We start from the raw sequence: 20,470 nt of genomic DNA, 5'->3' as shown, positions 1-20,470 counted from the left end.
TGCAAGAAAATACATTAACTGGGAGCCAAGCCATCTAATTTACTGCCAGAATTGTTCAAACCAAAAAAAAAACAATATTTATCATGGTCGCTTAATTAAGTGAATTAAAACTTTTAAAAGTAATTGAGACGATCCATGTTGTGATTCCATGCACAAAGCAAAGTCCTCTAAGCAGACTGAGGGAACGCTGTGTCTAAATGGTCAGTCCCTCAGCAGATGCAGTCTTTTTTTTTTTTTTTTTTTTGTAATGTGGCTGTGGTGTAAGTCTAGGGAGCCAAGTGCAAAGCTTGTCACTGAAACCATTACGTTTTTAAACTTAAAGAAGTGTAAACAGTGTTCTAGTCTCTTAGTCATGGAACTTTCTTCTCAAACTCCCATAATTAAGCTAAAACTAAAATGGAGGCTCTAAGATGTGTGTCTATATACTTTGGCATTCCCTATTGATAATGCCTTGCCTATTGCTAAAAAGCAATCTGTAATCGTAACTCTTCTTTACAGTAGGCAGTAATGAATTGCTTTATGTTTGTCTTTAGATAGAAGAAAAATGTATGAACATTTGCATATTGATAAACGGGGAAAAAATGATAATGGTTAAAGATTGTCACAGCTGACTTGAGATTACTGTGAAAAACATGGTCTTTTTTAGTGATAGAAGAACAGGAGGTGTGGAACTGCATTATGACTGTCAAATCCTCAATACCCATATGAAGCCCTTTCTTTCTAGATAAAGGCGCTCACCCCGTGAAAGAAAGGCAGCTGCTTGTGACAGATGTTTTCCATTTGTTTATTTGCTCACATTAATTGTTCCAGCTAAACAATTCCCTACCAGGAACTGAATTTTCTCTGATGCAGAAAAAAGAGTTTTTCTACTTTATGTAGCTAGAAAGTGGGGCAGTATTAACATTTTGGTTTCTTCACCGGCAGTAGCGAATAAATTCAGTCTGGACGTTTTGAGATAAAAGTCTGTTTTGCTTGTGCAAACTGCCACTGAGGCTTAGATACCATTGTTGCAAAGCTTAGAGCAAACAGAGCAGCTGTTGCAGTCCAGTTTAAACATGGTGAACAAGAGTGAAGCATATCAACTCCAGCTGTGTGCTGATAACAGCTGGGAAGGAAAACCACTGCAAGGGAACCCAAAGTAAATTAGCAGCCTTAGCTATCACGAGTATGCCTTCAAGGGAGAAGCAGCAGTGAAAATCTGATCATTAGAACCATGGAGAATTTCATGAGAAATTCTCATGCTTTCTTTTGTGCTTCTGTAAAGATGCAGAGCGGGTGCTGGAGCTGATGGCATTGCCTCTGAAGATTTTTGATGCAGACCTCATGCTGTCCTTACATTCATGGGCAATTTTAAGATGAAGGCAAGTACTGAGAGAGGGATTCTGTGCAAAGTAATGGTGTTTGAGTTAGAGGAAGTGTCCATAACTTAGTATCTCCACTTGACATCTACAGAATTTGAGGGGCTTTTAATGCAAGAAAAATTTGGGGGTCATTATAGTTATTTCCATAGACTTTGTGCAATTCTCTAGCTGTCTTTGACTATAAAAGAAAAGAAAATATGAATAAAATTATTTATTATAAAGTAAAATATAAAGAAAATTATGGCACTGTTCAAGCTGCAGTGGGAATGGTTTCTGTGTTGGTGCACAGATGCTTTCAGAAATTTCTTGCACTTGAAATAACTAAGCAAACGTGTCCATTTTTCATTTTTTGGTAAAATTGCATATTTTCTCTGTGCTTTCCCCCTCTATCCTACTTGTTGTCTTCCCCATCCCTTCAACCTATGTTCATGTTCTGTTTGGTGTCTTCTAATCTTCATTGAGTTAGAATTGTGTCTTGGGTATGTTCTCCTAAGAATCTTGTGTACTTTAGGTGGATGTAAAAGGACTAGACTTAGCTAAAGTTTTGAACAGAAGGCAGCGCAGCTGTCTGTGTCTCTCTGAAAAGAGAACATAAGGATATGAATAAAGACAGTTAAATGAGGCCAGTTAGCATTGTCATAAAGTTCTTATAATGTTAACCAGCTGTTAGAGACTTGTTCTCATTCTTTTGTAGATTACATGCCTCTTATTTTGCTGAAAGTCAGTGTGCTTCATTTCTGTGTGCACAGCAAACAATTCTATAATAAACCAGGTCTTCAATTTCATGTGTATACAATTATGAGAAAGCAGTAGTTTCTCAAAGAAGGCAATTTTGGCATCATTCATAAAGCCTGTTTTCAAGTTAAAAGTATGGAGTATGTCGAGAGAACAATGTAAATATGTATAGACGTATGTGAAAATAGTAGGGGAGTGAAAGAGGATAGGAGAATCATGAACAAGGGAAACAGAATTAAAAACACATCTTGCAAATGACTTGACAATACCATGTCAAAACAGCTGTAAGGCTGAGTAAACTCCAAAGCCCAGTGGCACACACAAATATGAGGAGAATTCTAGTGTTCCCAAAAGACAGGGACCTGTCTGAGTGGATCGCTGAAAGTATTTGAATGTCATGTGTTAAAATTATCTCTTTCCTTGTGTTTTTATATAAAAGTGATTTTTCTCAGTGAGAGAAGTCAGATCAGGTGGCTCTGATCCTTTTATGACCGAAGTAATTTTCTGATTGATCCTGGGACTGTGTACAAAAAGCAATTGCATATTAAATGGCTGATAATACTGCGTTCTGATTTCACTCACACTCATCTACTATGGTTTGTTTTATTGTGTGTTTTTCAGGTTTGATAGCTGCATTGGATCACTGATTGAGGTCCCCTCTAAATTATAACACTGAAGACAATGGCAACAGAATGTATAAAAACCTGCTGTAAATTGTGTTTCTGCATGGACAAGGAAAGAAATGATCGTGAGTTCTGACATAAGGAGGGTTTAATAAAAGTTTTTCTGTTTCATTAATCATGAGATCTCCCATTAATAAAATGACCGTGTTACCCCTCGTAAACTTGATTTCTCTTACAACATCCAAAATTCTTTCCATACCTCCACTTGGAGATTGAACTCTTGCTTGTTAGTATTATGAATTGGAACTGAGAAATAACACTTGTCTGAAGTCTGCTCTTTGCAGTCTAGAATGCTGTCCAAAAAAGCCAGCTTTTTTACCCAAGGTTGTGTAAAGGTCTTATATCCTTCATACTGTCAGAATTTGAATGCTTTTTTATTTTTTTTTTTTTAACTCTGGATATTTTTAACTCTGTTAGGATTTTTTTTTGGTGTCATTTGTTTGAAGAACTCCTCTATGATACAAGTGTAGCTCTTGTGAAAATTCACTTAAGAAGAAGGTAGCTATAAATATAGAAGCTTGTGCAACAAAGAATTTGGATCAGAACAGGTGTCAGGAGCGTGAATATCTTTTCCTGGTGCTAGTCCTGAATGCTCTAAAATGGAATACTAGCAGATGTTAAGTAATGTATCAAGCAGAGATACTATGAAATAAAAGAGATCTGTTCATAATATTGTTCAAAAATTAATGCACATGTGTACTGTCTGTCTTGCTCTTTATTTTTAGCAGTTTCCATGGTGCAGGAATCTGAAGCAGCAGCTGCAAGCAAGCCAACTATTGTAGACCAGCCTCCATTGTCTTCTGTGTCAGTGAAGCGTCAAGTTGGCTGTTCCGAGGATTATTTGCTTTCTAAACTGCCCCTGGATGGTCAGGAGGTTCCATTTGTGGTCCCTCCATTCAAACTGGCTTACGTACAGCCGAAGAACCTTCCTAGTATCTCACATGCTGGAGGGATTAAAGGTAAAATACACACAGTATTGCTGAAATAGTTGTTTAGCTTCTGCTGCGCCTTGAACATTGTCAAGTGTTCCTATTGAAAACACATGTTTGCAGAACTTTTCTAGAAGCCTGGTCTTGTTTCAAGGAATTATAGATTATGCTAAGTTGGAAGGGACACGCAAGGATCATCAAGCCCAACTCCTGGCCCTGCACAGGACACCCCATGAGTCACACCATGTGCCTGAGGGCATTGTCCAAACACATGAACTCTGTCAGGCTGCTGCTGTGTCCACTTCCCTGGGGAGCCTGGGGGGAGCTTGTTTCTTTTCTCTCCGGACACCCAGAGAGGTTTTGGGAAGTATGTCATCCCACTATGAATCTCTGTGACATTGTATGAATAAAACTGGGTAGGACGATTGCACACCAGTGCTCATACTCAAAAGTAATGATAGAGACTTAAAGGAAATGGAATCTTTAGAAAGAGTTTATTGAATTTATTGGAGACAAGGACAGACCTAACAAATACCCAGTATCACTCATCAGTTATCACTCGGGTAAAAGGAGGAGGCTGTTCTGGCTTTCATGGTTAATATTCTGGTATGTTTTAACATACTAACACATCTTCCCTTTTAAATTTTGGAAATAGATGGCATGTGCTACTATCTGGCAGAATTTTTTGTCCCTACTATTTCCTGCCCTTTTTGGTGTTTTTTGGGAGGCCAGGGGGCACAGATCCCCTGTTACGAGGTTTCATATGATACTTTTTTTTTTCTGCTTCACAACAATATTGTACTTCATCCTCTGTTACTCCCATACTCAAAATGTCAAAATGAGGTACATGCAATTTAGACACAGTGGCATTTAAAAGAATAGGATCCTGTCCCGCCAACATGAGTTACAGAGCATATGTTACTGTTAGGCTCTTAGTCCTGCCAGGAGATGCATAGAATCAGGTAAGGGAAAATTTTGGCACGGAGACATACCTGAATGGTTGTTTTCTCTAGGATTGCTTTTGACTCAAGGACGTGATAAGCTGGTAGTATTTCTTTAGTCCTGTGTGACTTTATTTCCTTTCTGAAGGTGAAAAGCGTAATAACTGAAAGAAGTCAACCATGTGTTGCATAACAACTAATGCAATACTACCTAACTTCTTTGTGTTTGTGGGGTTTTATTCCCACCCTTCCCTCTTCCTCCTCTTCCCTCCCTAGGTCCCTGCTTGTTGCTTCTTTCCTGCTCCTGCAGGGCTATTACCACATTTCTTCCCCACCCACTGCTGCATGTACCCCTGGCACTGTAGTCAAGCTAAGCAGCCCAGCAGAGCTGTTCAGTACAGACTGGCCATTCTGTGCCCTGTCTTCTGGTGGGCTTTCTTTGGCATGTCAGCAACCATTTACAGGCAACTGAAGGGCTGGAGGTAGAACATGTGAGGGCTCCTCATCTCTGAGCCTGATCTCCCCACTTGCCTGCTATTTCAGTAGCTAGTTCTTGTAAGTCTGTAGGTGGATATGCAATGGAAAAGCAGGACATGCTCCTGATAATCCCCTTTCTTTCTGGGTCTAGGTTTAGGCTCTGCCTTGCTTAGTCTTACCTTGTCCTCAAGATACACTGCACAGAGAAGTTAATCAAGGACTCTGAGGCGTGGATGTTCTCCATTGAGAAGGAAGATGTGTCTAACAGCCTTTAGATGAATGTTTTCCTTGTTCATGCTGTAACAGTCAGTGACTTGTCTACATTGAGAATTCTGCTTCCTGATAATTTCTGAGGGTCCTGGTGTACAGAGTGGCCCTTTAGGTTGCAAGCTGTTAGATCTCCTGGCAAGATGACCTGACTCTTCATAATTGACTCTCTAGAGCAAATATTTTAAATTTTTGAACAAATATTTGAAAAGTGACTCTTATGTCAAGTAGGCAACTTTCATTTCTCTTTCCAAATATAAATACTATTTTTTTAAAGTACAGCTTTAAGCTGCATAAAGTAGTGTTTAAAAATGCAGTGTTTACTTTTTAAGGAGATTTACTAAACAGAGTGAAGTGTGCTGTCATTCTTTTTTCACATTAGCAAAAGCACCAGCATACTCAAAAACTGTATTCAGAGTACTTTTTTCTTAGACCGTTGTTAAATATCTGTAGAAGTCCAAGTCCTGCTCTCAGTTCCTCACCATTTTCTATGCATGTCTGGCCATTTTCCTTTAGTGAAACAGGACATGCTCTGTGTTAGCTCTTGGCAACCCTTCTGAAAGCAATTAAGTTCTGGCAGCCTTTCTCTTCAGTGCTCACTGCAGTGTGTCTCATGCTCTCACAGAAGTAAGCTAGCAGGAAGAAGTGTGCTCCTGGTCTGGAACACTGGATTTCCCATCATCTGCTGTGTAGCAATTCTTTGTGGCCTCACTTTTAGTGTTCATCCTTATTTACGTCATGCTCAGGCCCATTGTGCTTGCATTCTTGCTTTATCACTGCCCATGCTCCATCTCAGTGTTTTAGTTTTTTTACTTTACTAACACCTGCAGGAGTGGACTCTTGAGCAGTGGTAGTTTGCCTCTTATAGTGCAAGACACTTGCAGAACTGAAGGCACTTTATTGTGGGGTAAAGAACTTTTCAAGAGATTGGTTGAAGTCCAGGAAGGTGAAGTGAAGGAAGCAAATACCAGAGTTTGGCAGAATCCAGGTCACCCCATTCTCTAATGTGCTGTTACATATGGCTTCTTTCCAGTCCAGACAGTAAAGAACTACAGCAGTGTTCTCCACTGTTTTGCTGACCAAGGCATACATGTTTTTTCTGAAACTATTATGAGCTGAGTAAAGGGCTGGGATTCAGCAGTCTCAGATATGTCTACTTATGCCTCAGCCAACAATTCAAGTAATTTTGGACCAGTGATTTTATCATCGACAGACTTGCCATGGAAAATAGATAAGGAGACTGCAGTCACAAACTGCATTAGCTTTCCATACAAGATCTTCCTGAAGGTCCATTAGTTCAGTAAGAATATGCTAGGGTAGGTAACTAAATAGTTTTGGAGGTTTTCTGTACACAGAGTGCTACTTTTCGTGTTAACTTGTGTCTTGCTGTCTGTCTTTGGAGTCTTCTGTATTTTAACTACTTAGGCATTTACTGTAAAACCCCAAGAGGGAGTATGCATAGTTTTTTATGGCCAGTTTAATTCCAGTGTTTGCTCACACACTGTGGAAACCTGACATAATGTGAATGTGTATTTTCTTTTTCTTTTTTTTTCCCCCCTTTACCCAAAGTAGATAATATTGAAATATTTTGTCCCTTGCCCTGAAGGCACTCTGCCTGCCTTATGAAGCCAGTCAGCATGTGTTATGTCTGGAACTCTTGCATTGGATGTTTACTTGTGCTCCACAGAGTCAGCCAGGGCCTCGTTTGGTGAGCGGAAGGCAGAGCTGCACGGCGTGTACCAGTGGCCCCGCTATGACATCTACAACCCCTTCTATCTGGAGCATCGCGTCTCACCAGATCTCATCAGGCGCTTCCAGGCAAAACCAGATAGTCGGAAATTATATGGATCAGGTGAGAAGGACCACACCCTTGCTTCTCTGTCTTCCTCCCTTTTTTGGGATTTGTAGGTAAGAGGAATAAAAGCCATTAGTCTGCAAAAGACTTGTTTGGTTATAGCAGTTGTCAAGCCAGTCGGTGTGCTACAGACACTCCTCGGTTGGTGAATCAATCTGCAGAGCCAGCTCTTCTTAATTTTCAGCTGCACTGTTACTTTTTGTCTTTTAGGGGTTTAACAAGGCTTGCATGCATCACACAAAGGTAGAGAAATTGCCAAAGTGAGATCCTGTAGCTGCCTCTGATCCAGACCAGGATGCAGTACTGGAGATTGCAGCGACCAGTAAGGGAAGTGAGGGAGATGGAAAAGGAAGCCAGGCAGTATGTTGAGTAGGAGGAGTGCCTGAGGAGTACGCATATGGGGAGAAGAACACCAAAAAACATTCAGGAGCAGATGATAAGAGCAGGTGCAAAATGGGGCACAATGCCATGTGCTGACTTCTTTTGTAGTTTGCTTTTGAAGCTACAGCAGTGTCCCCACTTCTCAGTGTGTGTAAGAATGAGGGAGGGCTGCAAGGCAGTAAAAGTTTAGATAGAAAGTGTTTGGCTACCTAGGTAAAAATTGTCTTCGGTGCTGTTTTTTGGTGTATGTATCCTATAATAAATGCTGTTCAGACTGAGGTAAATGACTAGTTGTTGCTTGTGATTGCTAAGGCAAATTCATTCAGAAAGCTCAAAAACTCCAGGAAAGGTACACACTCTCCATGAAATCAGAAGCTGGCAACAGCTCACGTTTTTAAAGATGTTTTATTTAGAATGGTATAGCATTCTTATTTTCAGCTGGGGGAAAATGTCTCAGTCTGTGTCCTGTTTTAAAATAATTCAGAATCTGTATCACCATAGAGACTACATGAAAAGACTATTCCATATATTTTTTAAGAGAACAAAACACACGTAGAATTTTAGCAGCCTTTAATACATATGGTTTTAGCAGGCTTTTGTAAGCACCTGTGGTGGGGGCCAAATGGGTTTTATTAAACTGTCTTGAACATCTTCCCTTCAGTTCATCATCTCTTTTTCCATTTTTCTTCAAGCGAAGTGAACGCTTTTCTAGGGTTTTTTTAGTAAGTTTAAACACAAGAAAGGTTATTCTAGTGTGTCCAGAGTAAAGTTCTAAAAGTTCTAAAAGTCTTTTTTCCTTCAGAGTTTTTTGACAGCTGTTTCAGAACTTAGAACTTCATGTGCATCTATAGACTAATAAAGCAAAACTCTAAGTCTAGTTTTGTCACAGTGAGTGCTATGATATTTTTCATGTGTGTGGGTTTAGAACTACAAAATGTGTTTATTTGGAAGGTACAAAATTAAATTCTTGAATTTTAATGTGAAGCCCCTTCTCTTCATCTTAAAAAAAAAACCTCCACACCAACACACTGAAAAGTAAATTCATTAATGTTTTTCTGAAATTCTGCTTATTATGGGTAAACAACATATTTTTAGGGTTAAAATCTTTCTGCTTTTTTGTATTTTACAGACAGCTTTCTGTATAAAAATTGACATTTTTTTTCACTAAAAATTTAACTTTTTGAATAAGACACCATCTCTTCACCCGTGCCCTATCCCCATGTTCCTGGAAAATGTTACTAGGAACAGCAGATCATGCTGCCTTTAAACCATTATGGTCATTTGTAATCTGTGGAATTGAGCAGATAATTTCCAGCAGTTTGTGAAAGTTATTCTTACTTGAGTTTTTTTCCTAGCAGTGATGCTAATGTGATTTTTATTGTTCTCTTTGTCTTATTAGTTAGTGATTTAAGACCCAGTGCTTTGCCTGGATCCCTTGATGTAAGCCGTTCGATGTTTGATCTCAGGAACCCACCTCACCGATTCATGAGGGTGAGTTCCCCTTGTAACCAAGGTTATACTGAAAACTCAGCATACTCAGTGACTCTGTTCCCACTGCATTATGTTTCCAAAGTAAGCACTGGAGGGCATTGCACTGTACACTGGGAGGACTAGAGGGAAAATTTCAGCATCTTGACCAACTTCAAGAGGCTTTTTCCTGGTGTCTGACATTTGCCGTTCTGGTCTAGCAGGGCTGTTGAGAAACCCGAGTAGGCTGTCAGGCAGGACAGGACAGACAGCATGTCATGGTTCATCATCTTGTGGTTTCTCCCATCAATTGAAAAGTGGAACACTGGAAGTTTCCATTGACACAAAACACTGCATTTGTTTGTTTGATTTTTTTCTATAATAATCACGTCTTACATAGAAATGAAGTTGTGTATATATTCATGAGCAAAAAAAATTTCTGCTGGTCAAACGGATCCTCTATTAGCTCGTTGGATCAAAATAGTAATTGCATGCTGCTGGATCAAGAAACTAGTAAGGAATTAGGCAATTATTTGAAATGAAGCATTTAGTTTTCATTGTATCTTGTCTGATGGTATAATCTCTGGGTTTTGCATCTGTTGCTCTGAATTAAGTGATTACTTTTTTCCTGTCCCCAGAGATACGACTCAGTCTCCAGTGTACCTAGCAGTACCTCTTCCAGGAAGGATTCGCAAGGCAGTAACAGGAGTCTGGGTAATGTTTTGTTTGTTTACCTTGTAATGAAATATTTCCCTCTGCACATGAAACATTAAGCTGTTTCTACTCTGCTGTTGATGTTTCTGCTTGGTTTGGGTTTTTTTTTTTTGAGATGACCCTGACTAGCAGGTCAGCTGGAGATGACTAGGCAATTAGAAATTAAGAGTTTCGAACTTGCACTGTCCTGTTGTCTGGAGATTGAGCAAATAAGACTTTGAGAAGTTCTCATGCTTTTGAGAAATTCATACTTGGATTTACTACCCAAGTGAACTAAGAAATTACAGACACTGTATTAGGATAGAATGCAGCCCTAGGTCCCAGGTCTAGTCCTTTCTCATGTATCAGTATTTCTCTGTGTGAAGTGCCTGAAATCCAATACCCATGTTACACTGGTAATTAGACAAGAATATTGCATGCAAACTCAGTATCCTTATTTATGAAAGAATGCTGAAGATGTGGAGATACAGTAAAATAAACTCTCAAAAGTGAATCAAGTCTCCACAAAAGTCACCCTGCTATAAGTCAAAGTTTGACCCAGTCTCCTTCTAAAAGAAGACTGAGGCAATGATCTGGTTCCAGTAATGACTGCTGCATATTAATGGCTCTTCTGACTTGGAGACAGCATAATAGTTAAATGTTTACTAGACTGGAATTGAAATTTGAGAAAGATAAAGAAGAGGCATATTTATAAACTTAACAGTGAAAGAGATTAAGGGAAGTGATAGGATATAAATGTCTTCTGGGTGTCTAAGGAACATGCTTTTTTCCTTTCTAAGAGTTGTTTAAGTATAACACAAGTTATTAAATTCAGTAGAGATAACCCAGGCACATGGTGTGATTCTTGGTGTGGTCTCCTGTGGAGGGCCAGAAGTTGAACTTCTGTGATCCTTAAAGGTCTGTTCCAACTCAGGATATTCTATGATTACATGATTCAACTCCATGAAATTGAGGGCTTTTAGCCATGCAGAAGGTCAGGTTACTAGACTGGGTGGATATTTTGTCCTTGAAATGTAGGTGTTATAATATTTCAAAGTTATTTTGAGAGAAGTTTGCAAAGATAAGCAGTCCACCTACTAATGAGCTCCCTTACTTCTGGAGTGAACTTTTAAGATACTGCATTACTTCTAAAACTATTTATTGGCTTTCTTCCATAGATACTATTACATTATCAGGTGATGAACGAGACTTTGGAAGACTGAATGTGAAGTTGTGTTATGTTTCTTCTGTAGAACAGATTTGGATCACAGTTTTACATGTAAGCAAATATAAATAAGTTGGTTATTTATTCAAAGAATGGCTATTTAATAATCAATGACTATTCTACTATACTCAGTGGTAATTGCCATAAAATTTGTCTCTATGTTACTTCAATGAATACTTTTAGGAAAAAACTAAAATTATTTCTAAGTGTTAATATAAAAGTAGTTCAGTCAAATGTAATACTAGGCTTCAAAGCATCTCCCTCTCCTTTAATTTTTTTCTGTGGCAATTTCTGTTCTGCTGCAGTCAATAAGAAGAAATAATATATATATATATCCTTCTGTTACTAAACATATGTTAACAAATGTTCCAGTTGTGAAGTGAGGAACTATTCAGCCCAAATTAGAAAGCTGAGCTGGTCGTAGGCTGGTCTTGCTATGGACATTTTTCCTGTGGAAATTTGAAGGCAGTAAATGGGACCAGCTGTGGAGGTGATTTCTGTGATTCTATGACTTTAAATCTAACAGTTCCTTCAGGGCAGAACCCTAATAGAACTTTGAGGACACCTAGCTTCTTGAGGCTTTTTTCATCAGCAAATGTGATACTGTTTTGCTGGTTGTTTTATATACTTCCAGAAACTGTGACTAATTTTCAGGCAGTGGAGTTCTGAGTAGACAGAAAACTTGTAACTTCTTCAGGTGGTATATCTTGCATTGTCTAAACTGACTGTTTTCAATGTTGCAGTGCAAAGACCTGACCTGGCCTTCTAGCTGTGGGGATAATCCTCGTATCTGTGTCAAGGGAATTCTCACACTGCCCAAGCCAGTGCATTTCAAATCTTCTGCCAAGGAGGGCTGCAACGTAAGTAGAGGCATGCAAAATACTGAGAAACATTTTTCCCCACAAAAAAATAAATGTGACATGTAAGTGGATTTTTAAAATGGACCAGACTTCCACTCATGTGCCATAATTGCTGTGGTAACTGCCTAGGTGTGTTTTACTTCCCCCAACTTCTCAAAATCCTATTAAAAGCCTTATTTCACTTCCTCCCCCTATATCCTGTCTTGCATTGTACTCTTGCCCTGCTTCTCTCACAAGCTGGCGGGACAGATATGCTCAGAGGGGACTGAACCATGGCTGTGGCACCTCTGTGGTGGGGGACCAGAGGAAGACTGGGCACACCTGTGGGTCCACACTCATCCCAGGGAAGGTAGCTGAGGTACTGCCTCTCATCTGGCAGGAGACAATATTCACACTTTGTCTCTACAGAAAATAGTAAAAATTGATCACATAAGACAAGATTCCTGATAGTGGCAGTAAAGGAATATTAAGGGGATTGGAAGGTAAAGCAACATAAATCTCCCATAATGTGAGTCAAAGGTGAAAGAAAATAGAAATTGCTGGAGGGACTTCAGCAAAAGGTTAGAGAATCTGTTACGACAATGTGTGTGCGCTGTTGTAAACCTCCAGAAGAAATGGCACAACTTGTTATGGTAGTGAAAAATAATCCAGAACTTTCGCCCTGTCAGGGTGTGACAATTCAGGGGTAAGTGTGGGTGCACTACAAAAGCACACTTTTCCATGACAACCTGAAGTGGTAGTCAGGAGCAGTGACTATAGAACCAGGATGCTTTAGTTTTTAGGTTTTGGGCTCAGTGGGATTCTCTTAAAATGATGATGTTACTCATCTGTTTTTCTTTCTAGGACATTGAATTTCTGGAAACTTTTGTTTTTGCTATTAAACTGCAAAGCCTGCAGGCTGTCAGATTGGTATTTAAAATCCAGACACAGACTCCCAGGAAAAAAACTATTGGAGAATGTTCCTTGGCACTGCGGGAGCTGAGCTCACAGGAGTCAAATCATTGGCTGGATATATCTCCTCCTTCCAAAGCACCTGTAAGTGCCAATACTCTGAAAGTATGTTCTTAACTCACCTGGAAAGGGTTGCTGGAAGTGAAAGTAAAATAATTCAGTAGTAAAAACTAGAGGGGTTCCTTTTTTTTTTTTTTTTTTTTTTTTTTTTTTTTTTTTTTTTTTTCCCCTGCTTCCTTGGAGAAAGGCATTTTGATGGGGAAAAAATGCAGACTTTTGAACTCTGCACATAGCTGTTCTGGTCATAAACTGCAGATGTTTCTAGGAAAAGAGCTAGAGCAAGCTCTTCCACACCATGGCTCACAGCTTGAGGGAGGGACATTCTGGGGAAATGTTCAGCAAAGAACACCGGGTAATTGTCATTTCTGACCAAAAAATCATCAGAAGATCCTTAGGACTCACAGCAAGAGCTCAGAGCAAATGGAATCTGCTTTTGTTATGGAAGAAAAGTGCTAAGATCATCAGTGGCCTGAAACTGCAGAGACAGCCATATATTTAATGTTCAGATTGCATGCTGTGAAGTAATAATTCAGACAGTTTATTTCCATTAGTGTAATAAGAAGCAGGTGGTTTTTGCAGTGGGATTTCCTTTCCCCCTACCCTCACTTTGTTTGTTTCTTTTATAGATTGTGTCTAGACATTTGTATTTTCAACAAATTAGACTTGAATTAGCAATTCAAAAGCAAACCTTATTTAAGTGTGTCTGAGTAATATGAATGATACTCTTGATTTCTAACATAAGTTACACTTGACATTTTTTAGTTGTAATGTGAATAACCATATTTCTTCAAAAGCAGTGAGATAAAGTCACAGAGGAAGCTGGTTTAGAAAGCACTTCATCTCAGTGTAAATTTCTGAATCATCTCATAGATTCTCAGGCTGTGTTGGCTTTCATCATCATTATATTCAAGAGCTCTCCAGACACTCTGGGATTCATCCCTGTAGTACCCTGTGAGGAAGCGAACCCTACTCTCTCTGCCAACAGAAAGCCAAAGCTCAGAGTTGACTAAGTGGCTTCCTTCTCAAAGTCACACAGAAATTTTCTGGCTGAGCGATAAAGAGAATTTGGGTCTCTTTGATGAACTGGGGCCTGAACTTTCTTTATCTAACCTGTTGATCTCTTGCTTAGTGCATTTCGGTTCATTGAAGTGCATTAAAACTTGAAGGCAACAAAGACTAGCGGAGTTCATTTAAATGAAGGCTGTCAGTAAAGCTGGGTCTCCATTGGCCTTTTCCTGCTGCTCTTACAGTGTTCTGAGGACATTAGAGTGTGACAGGAGAGCAAAGAGGATGACTCAGTGCAACTTTTCCACTGGCAAAAATTCTCAAATAACCCCAAGAATCAGACTGGAGATGTTGATACATACACTGTGTGTGGCAGTGGTGTATGTGTGTGTGTAGGCATGGCAAACACAAGTACTTTCATAACACAGGAAACTACACAGTATGCAGTCACTCTAAGCACTCATGACATTAAGTGACAGGGGCTTGTGTCTATGGAAAACATTGCTTATATCTCCATATTGCAAAATTCAAAAGTGTGGGAGGGGAACTCCAAAGGTTTTTTTGTGTGAGTAGAGCTTATGTACTCTCTCACTTCCACACCCAGATTTAGTAAAGTTGCAATGGCACATCTGGTTTTCCCTGTATGTGTCTGCTCTTACCACTGCAGAATCTGTACCAGGTAAATACTGAGGACTAGGTGATTTGGCCAGTATCCCTGGCTGCAGCCCACGAGTGCCATTGTGCACCACACATAAGCAGCTCATCAGTGGAGCACATGTACTGCAGCTATCACAAGTGCAAGATGCATTTACTGTGCATCTGCAGGTTCTGTATACAACACATGCCTATATTTCTGTCCAGGAAATCCCAGATAGAAATGTGGGAGCCCAACATATGACAAAATTCCTGTGGTTCCTGAGTTTATAAGCAACTTAATCCAGATGTTATGGCAACATTCTTCTGCTTGTAGGTGTGCCGTGCAGAACTTCAAATAGGAACTTGTTTTCAAGCAATAAACAGGAGGATACAGTTACAGATTCTTGAAGCACAAAACCTTCCTGTTTCATCTACGCCACTGTCTTCAAGTAAGTTACATCAGGTGTTTCATGCCTCCTGTCTGAAAGCATTTGTAACAGGTAAAATGCTGCTCAAATAGGTTGGCAATTCATAACATTCTTTACAAACCTCAGACTATCATATTGTGTGGTAGATTTCCATTGCCAAGGCTTGTTTTCCCAGATGTCTTACTTGATTACATTTTGTTTGGTTTGAAGATGCGTGTTTATGTATTTTGGAAGATTTTTATTTCAGTATTAATCCCGACATACAAAAGCATTAGCTTGCACTTGCTGTTTGGATACTGTGTTAATCAGTCCAGCATTACTGAACATATTCTGTTTGTGTGACTAGTCAGGAAAGCTATTGTAGAGTTCTTTTGGCCAGACTTTTGAGAAACTGATGCAATTTGAAGCATACATATGGATCTTGTTGGTTCCTTTTTGGGTGTGTTGTGAGTAACCCTTTGTGTGCTATGCCTTTTTCCTTCCCTTTTCTGCTAGATTTCTTTGTGAAAGTTGGAATGTTTAGTACAGAAGGAATCATCTATAAAAAGAAGACTCGCCTTCTGAAGTCCACTAATGGCCAAGTGAAGTGGGGAGAAATGATGGCTTTTCCAGTTACCCAAGCAGAACAAGGAATTAGCTTTCTCATCAAGCTCTACAGCAAAAGCTCAGTGAGAAGAAAACACTTCCTAGGACAGGTTGGTTTCTGCTAAATAGCCTGATACCCTTTACTTAAAATCCAGTTCCACAGGTTTCTTGGTATGAATTTTAAAATACTTTAAATGAGGTGATGATATATAACAAAACAGTAAATTCTACTAAACTCTTCTGTATGTAATCCAAACAAAAATTGTACTGGGCTCTTAAACATGCACCAGCATGAAAATGGGTATTCCTTTGTGACAGATTCCTTCCAAGAGTTATAGGATCTCCTGATTGCCTTTAGCTTTCTAAAGAAAAACATAGCATCTACAGGAGCTCCATAACCAACAATGTCCTGTACAAAAAGAGGAGGGTTGGCTTACCATAACAATACACTCACAACAGGGCTATGTAAAAGGAAGTACCTACAGCTACAATGAGACTCCTTTCCTGGGTAAAACAATGCTGAAATCAGTACAATAGTCTGTGTATGATCAAATAATAGCAGAAGTGTCCAAGCACAAAATATTTTTAGCTTCTTTTTTAGTTAACAGACATGACTTCAGTAGTATCTGTTAGAAAGCATTTGTGTGATCATATTTATTTAACCACCGTAAAACTCAGTAGTCTGGTCTCATTATTCTCTCCATCCTCTTCCCCTGCTTGTTCTAATTTACCATCATTCCTGTCCTTTCTGTCTTTCTTCTTCTTGGCATAGTGAGCCATAGCTGTTCTTCATGCTCTCTGCTTTTCCTAACCCAGTTAGATGCAGTTACAGAATTTTAATAAATGCATGAATTAATAATGTAGACTTGTTTTTGAGACCCCAAATGTAACATCCCATGTCAGATGGAGGACTGTGCTGTCCTTAGGTACAAAAAAATTATACTGTCCTATTCTGGTGATGGTGTTTGTGCCTGCTGAAGACATGTGGCTACAGGAGATGCTCATGTGCCATAAGATAATAGAAATGATGTGCCAGCAAGAGTTACATGAACTTCCTCCATTTTTTGTAACCTCATGTTGCACATGTCCCATCTTCCTCTTGGTGGAATTAGATTTGAAATAGGAAAAGTAAAAAATTGTTCTTCTTAGTTGTACTGCCTAGGGGGGAAATAACTGAATATGATTTTGCAGTCATCTAGCAATATGTGAGGTTATCTCAATCTGATGAGTTACATTTAATTGTGGATCTTATTTTTAGGGGGAAGAAAACTTGTGCTCCTCAGAGGCTATTTGAAAAGGTTGTTTCAGCTCATGAAGGCAGATATTGCCACATAACACATGAAGACATAAAATATGGCTCAGGGAAAAATGTACTTTGAGCAATTGGCTGGGTAGCTGGAAAAAAATGAATATAGCTGGATCTATTAATTTTGTTCTTCAGAGAATGGTGTTTAATTGGATGCTGTTCTAAGCAGACAATACTTAGATTAGGCTGCTTTTACAGGCATGTCTTTAATCATGTGCAAGATGTACATTGAATCTCTGTGGATGAAACATCAGCTGTCTGTGGTATTCTGGAAGACATTCTCACTTCTTGAGGACTCATGCCCCAGCAGTATAGGCTAAATGTACTTCATGGTCAAGGTTTCTGAGAAGTCTTAAAAGGACTCATTCTTGGAAGACTTGAGGAAATAGAGTCCTGTACATAACACTACCTACTTACATAAGCAGAATTCTTTTGGCAATGGAGGCTGGTGATAATGTTAAGGGGGAAAATTTCCTACTTGTACTTCATTTCCTCATTTAATGGCCACTATCCACTAACTGAATACTGAGAAGAAACGGGCCCTTACTACGTGACTATGTGTGGTATGGGCATGTTAGTAACCTCTGTGGAATGCAGGTTTGGCCCTGGCTGCGGGAGTGTGCAATTTTAAATGCTCATGAAAATGCTGGACAGCTCGTGCCGGATGCTGCGTGGCTTGGAGCCAATTGTGTCCGGACACACAGAGCCGCCGCTGGCCTGGGGAGCCCCTCACCCCAGCATGTGCATTTGAGTACAGCAAGGAATGCTTCACTTGAAACATCTTATTAAGTACAGAAACATTATTATGTAGTGGGTTCTCTAAACTGTTTTAGAGGCTAAATTTAAACACAGACTCCCTGTGTTCCCAGCTGAAAGCCAAAATGTTAGGACTAGTAGGACTGTATTTGTTGCTGTTATGCTTTGGTCACAGTCTATACGTTTCATCTTGTTCTACACTTCCATTATATTTATTTGGAACTAGTAAATGCTGGGTTTTGTTATATCATGTAAACTCTTTTTTTTTTTTTTTTTCTCGTAACGCAGATCTGGTTAAGCTCTGATAGCAGCAACAGTGAAGCAGCAGAGCAGTGGAAAGATACTATTGCAAACCCTGAAAAAGTTGTTGTTAAATGGTACAGCATTGGTCCATCTTGAAGACTGGAGATGAAATTCAGAAACTGATGTTTTTACAGAAATTCAAATGCTGTCTAAAAAAGTATAAATAAAAAGAAAGATATTGTCTGTGCAAGTTCTTCAGAAGTTCTCCACTGCATCATGCCTCTGTGGAAACAGGGAAAATTCAGTTTCACCAAGAGAAACGCTGGCTAAATACTATTAAAAAGAAGACATAGGAACTGGGAAAAGTGCTCATTTGATTTCACAAAATCCCTCTTGAAAAAAAGAAGTTTGCCCCTTTTGGACTTCATAAAAGCACAGAAATTCAATTTCAGAGAGAAGCCGCTTGAATCAACTCTGTTTCACTAGCCACTGACATCATGCTCATCTGCAGTGTTGTCTTTGGCAGATTCCGAAGTCCAGGGTATGGATCATGTCAGTGGCTTGATTCTGGGTATCTGTGAGCCTCTGAGGTTGTTGACACCATTTGATCAGAATAACATGTGCCTGAGCAAGTAGGGAAGCTGTGGCAGCAGGAGAAGGCATAAAGTACAATAAGGCAGTACTCACAGGCTTTCCTAATCTCCATTTTGGATGAAGGGTTGTTCAGAAGGGTTGCCTCCATCTTTTTCTCAAAACAGAGAGATGGAAAGATAAAAGTTCCTCTGACTTAGTGATCATTACAAGAGGGGCCCTCTAGACTTGCTCTGTTTGGGTAAATTCTGGCTGGAATCAATGGAATAGTACAAAGAGGCAATGACTCTGCCTAGGATCAGAACCAGTATTTTTAAATTGCTTTCTTATATAGAATACTTATGTGTAAACCACTTCCTATCTAGTCAACATGCTCTAGCATTTGCTTACGTTGCCAAAACACAGGCTAACGTACAAAGGAGTAAGCAAAGATTTACTGACTTAGGTGCTTTTTGATATTAGTTAAAATGCAGCACTGTAAGGGATTCAGATTTAAAGGATGGGCTGCTACTGCAGAAGTATTTGTTACATATCTAGGATGCTAAAAAATTACGTGTGGGATTATATTTTTATTACTTGTTTCTAGTAAGAAGAAATTACCATATTTTTTATTGCAAATTGTATTTTTCCAACAAAATCTCAAGATTATATTTTCTATTACTTCCCATATTTTCAGGTGTTTATTCACAGTTATTTTTAAGGGGGGAAAATGCCAAGTATATAATTGATAATGTATAAATCTATAAGCACAGACCTATTTGCACTACTTCAACTACCTGATTAAAAACTACATACATATTTCATTAACTCCACTGCTTACATATTTACTGTTGGCTGTCTGGACTGTACAAATATGTATGTTTGTATAGATGCTGAATAAATCTACCTTTGTTCATAGCCTGGATCTGATTCCACCATCTGACAGGAACTAGAGTGGCAGTGAGAGCACTCACTGCTGGAAGGCAAAGGAACATGGTGAGCAGAGAAAACAGGAAACAGAGAAAACAGCTGTAACAGCAGAGCACATCCTCTTCAAGCATAGACCTCCATGCATTTTTATTTCAAGTTTTTTGTCTTTGAGTGTCAGGAAAAAATGGAAGCACTTAGAATTACTTTTTTTATAATTGAAACTTTTGAAACTTCAAGCATCCAGATTGTTGTTGTTGAAATTTAATATCTTGGAAACAGAAGGATTTTCACAGACTCATACATATTCTGCTTTTTGACCAGTCATTATAAAAGAACTGAAAAAAGCCTTTGCACCTTACTTGGAGAACAAACATTGGTTCTAGCTCTTTTTGCAAAGCTCCCAGTAGGCCCAGAGGATCTTGACTGACACTGATTCAAATTTTCAGCCAATTAAAACAGTCGGGAGAGCCTGGCCTGCTGGGTAAAATGAAAAAAGGAAGTGGGCTGAACGGATATTTTTGGAGTATCTTTACTTGAATACATGGATCTTTTTAATTCATTGTGGCTGAACATTTTATTCATTGTGGCAATAAACAAAAGTGCAAACTAACTGTTTCCTGATGCAGAATGCTGTCCTGTTTAAAAGAGAGGACAGGGAATATCCCAGTGTTTTGTAGATTTCAATTACCACAGCAGTGGTTTCTACAGAGTTTGCCAACTCCATGGATGCTGTATAAAATGGATTTCTGGGGCTGTTTTAGGACACTTACCCTTCTAAAGGCCTAACTAGTCTTTTTTTTTCTTTTCTTCTATGTTGATATTTAATCTATATGTTTATAATAAAAGCTATGAACAGCAAATATTCCTTTTTTCCCCAATTGTTTATACTAATTTTTAGCAGCATCTCAAAGTGAAGTGCAATTCCTACTTTTTCCTCTGAGAAAATGCCAGCTAACACACACTGTTTCATGTAGTGCTGTCTGTAGGGGAGTTAACTGCTGACACACAGAGGAGATCCCTAAAGCTTCTCCATGCAAGATGCACGCAGGTAATGCAGCATTCTGTAGAACTGCTCCAAGGCACTGCTTCATCCTGTGCTCATTCCCAGCCTTTGGCATGCATTCAT

At 39.1% G+C, this 20,470-nt stretch overlaps 1 protein-coding gene across 6 annotated transcripts in view; it reads left to right on the top strand.

Annotated features, from left to right (window-relative positions):
* The window catches only part of TC2N (tandem C2 domains, nuclear), a 30,764-nt gene extending 10,560 nt beyond the window's left edge, over positions 1-20,204 (top strand). For 4 of the 6 annotated variants that reach the window (XM_066188675.1, XM_066188677.1, XM_066188674.1 and 1 more), the window contains exons 2-12: positions 2,718-2,844; positions 3,505-3,738; positions 7,081-7,245; positions 9,029-9,120; positions 9,735-9,810; positions 10,968-11,068; positions 11,758-11,874; positions 12,718-12,909; positions 14,861-14,975; positions 15,450-15,649; positions 17,890-20,204. In XM_066188675.1, coding sequence (XP_066044772.1) covers positions 2,778-2,844; positions 3,505-3,738; positions 7,081-7,245; positions 9,029-9,120; positions 9,735-9,810; positions 10,968-11,068; positions 11,758-11,874; positions 12,718-12,909; positions 14,861-14,975; positions 15,450-15,649; positions 17,890-18,000 — 1,470 coding nt within the window. In that variant the 5' untranslated portion in view covers positions 2,718-2,777 and the 3' untranslated portion in view covers positions 18,001-20,204. Of the gene's footprint in view, positions 1-1,163; positions 1,362-2,717; positions 2,845-3,504; positions 3,739-7,080; positions 7,246-9,028; positions 9,121-9,734; positions 9,811-10,967; positions 11,069-11,757; positions 11,875-12,717; positions 12,910-14,860; positions 14,976-15,449; positions 15,650-17,889 lie in introns of those variants that run through there. The other 2 variants (XM_066188678.1, XM_066188673.1) reach the window with 2 other exon arrangements.
* The last annotated feature ends 266 nt before the right edge of the window (positions 20,205-20,470 follow it).

Source organism: Chamaea fasciata, unplaced genomic scaffold (assembly GCF_029207755.1).
Source record: "Chamaea fasciata isolate MVZ Bird 193981 ecotype frontalis unplaced genomic scaffold, bChaFas1.0.hap1 SCAF_7, whole genome shotgun sequence".
In the NCBI taxonomy this organism is placed as follows: domain Eukaryota; kingdom Metazoa; phylum Chordata; class Aves; order Passeriformes; family Sylviidae; genus Chamaea; species Chamaea fasciata.
This window is presented reverse-complemented; position numbering and strand designations above follow the sequence as displayed.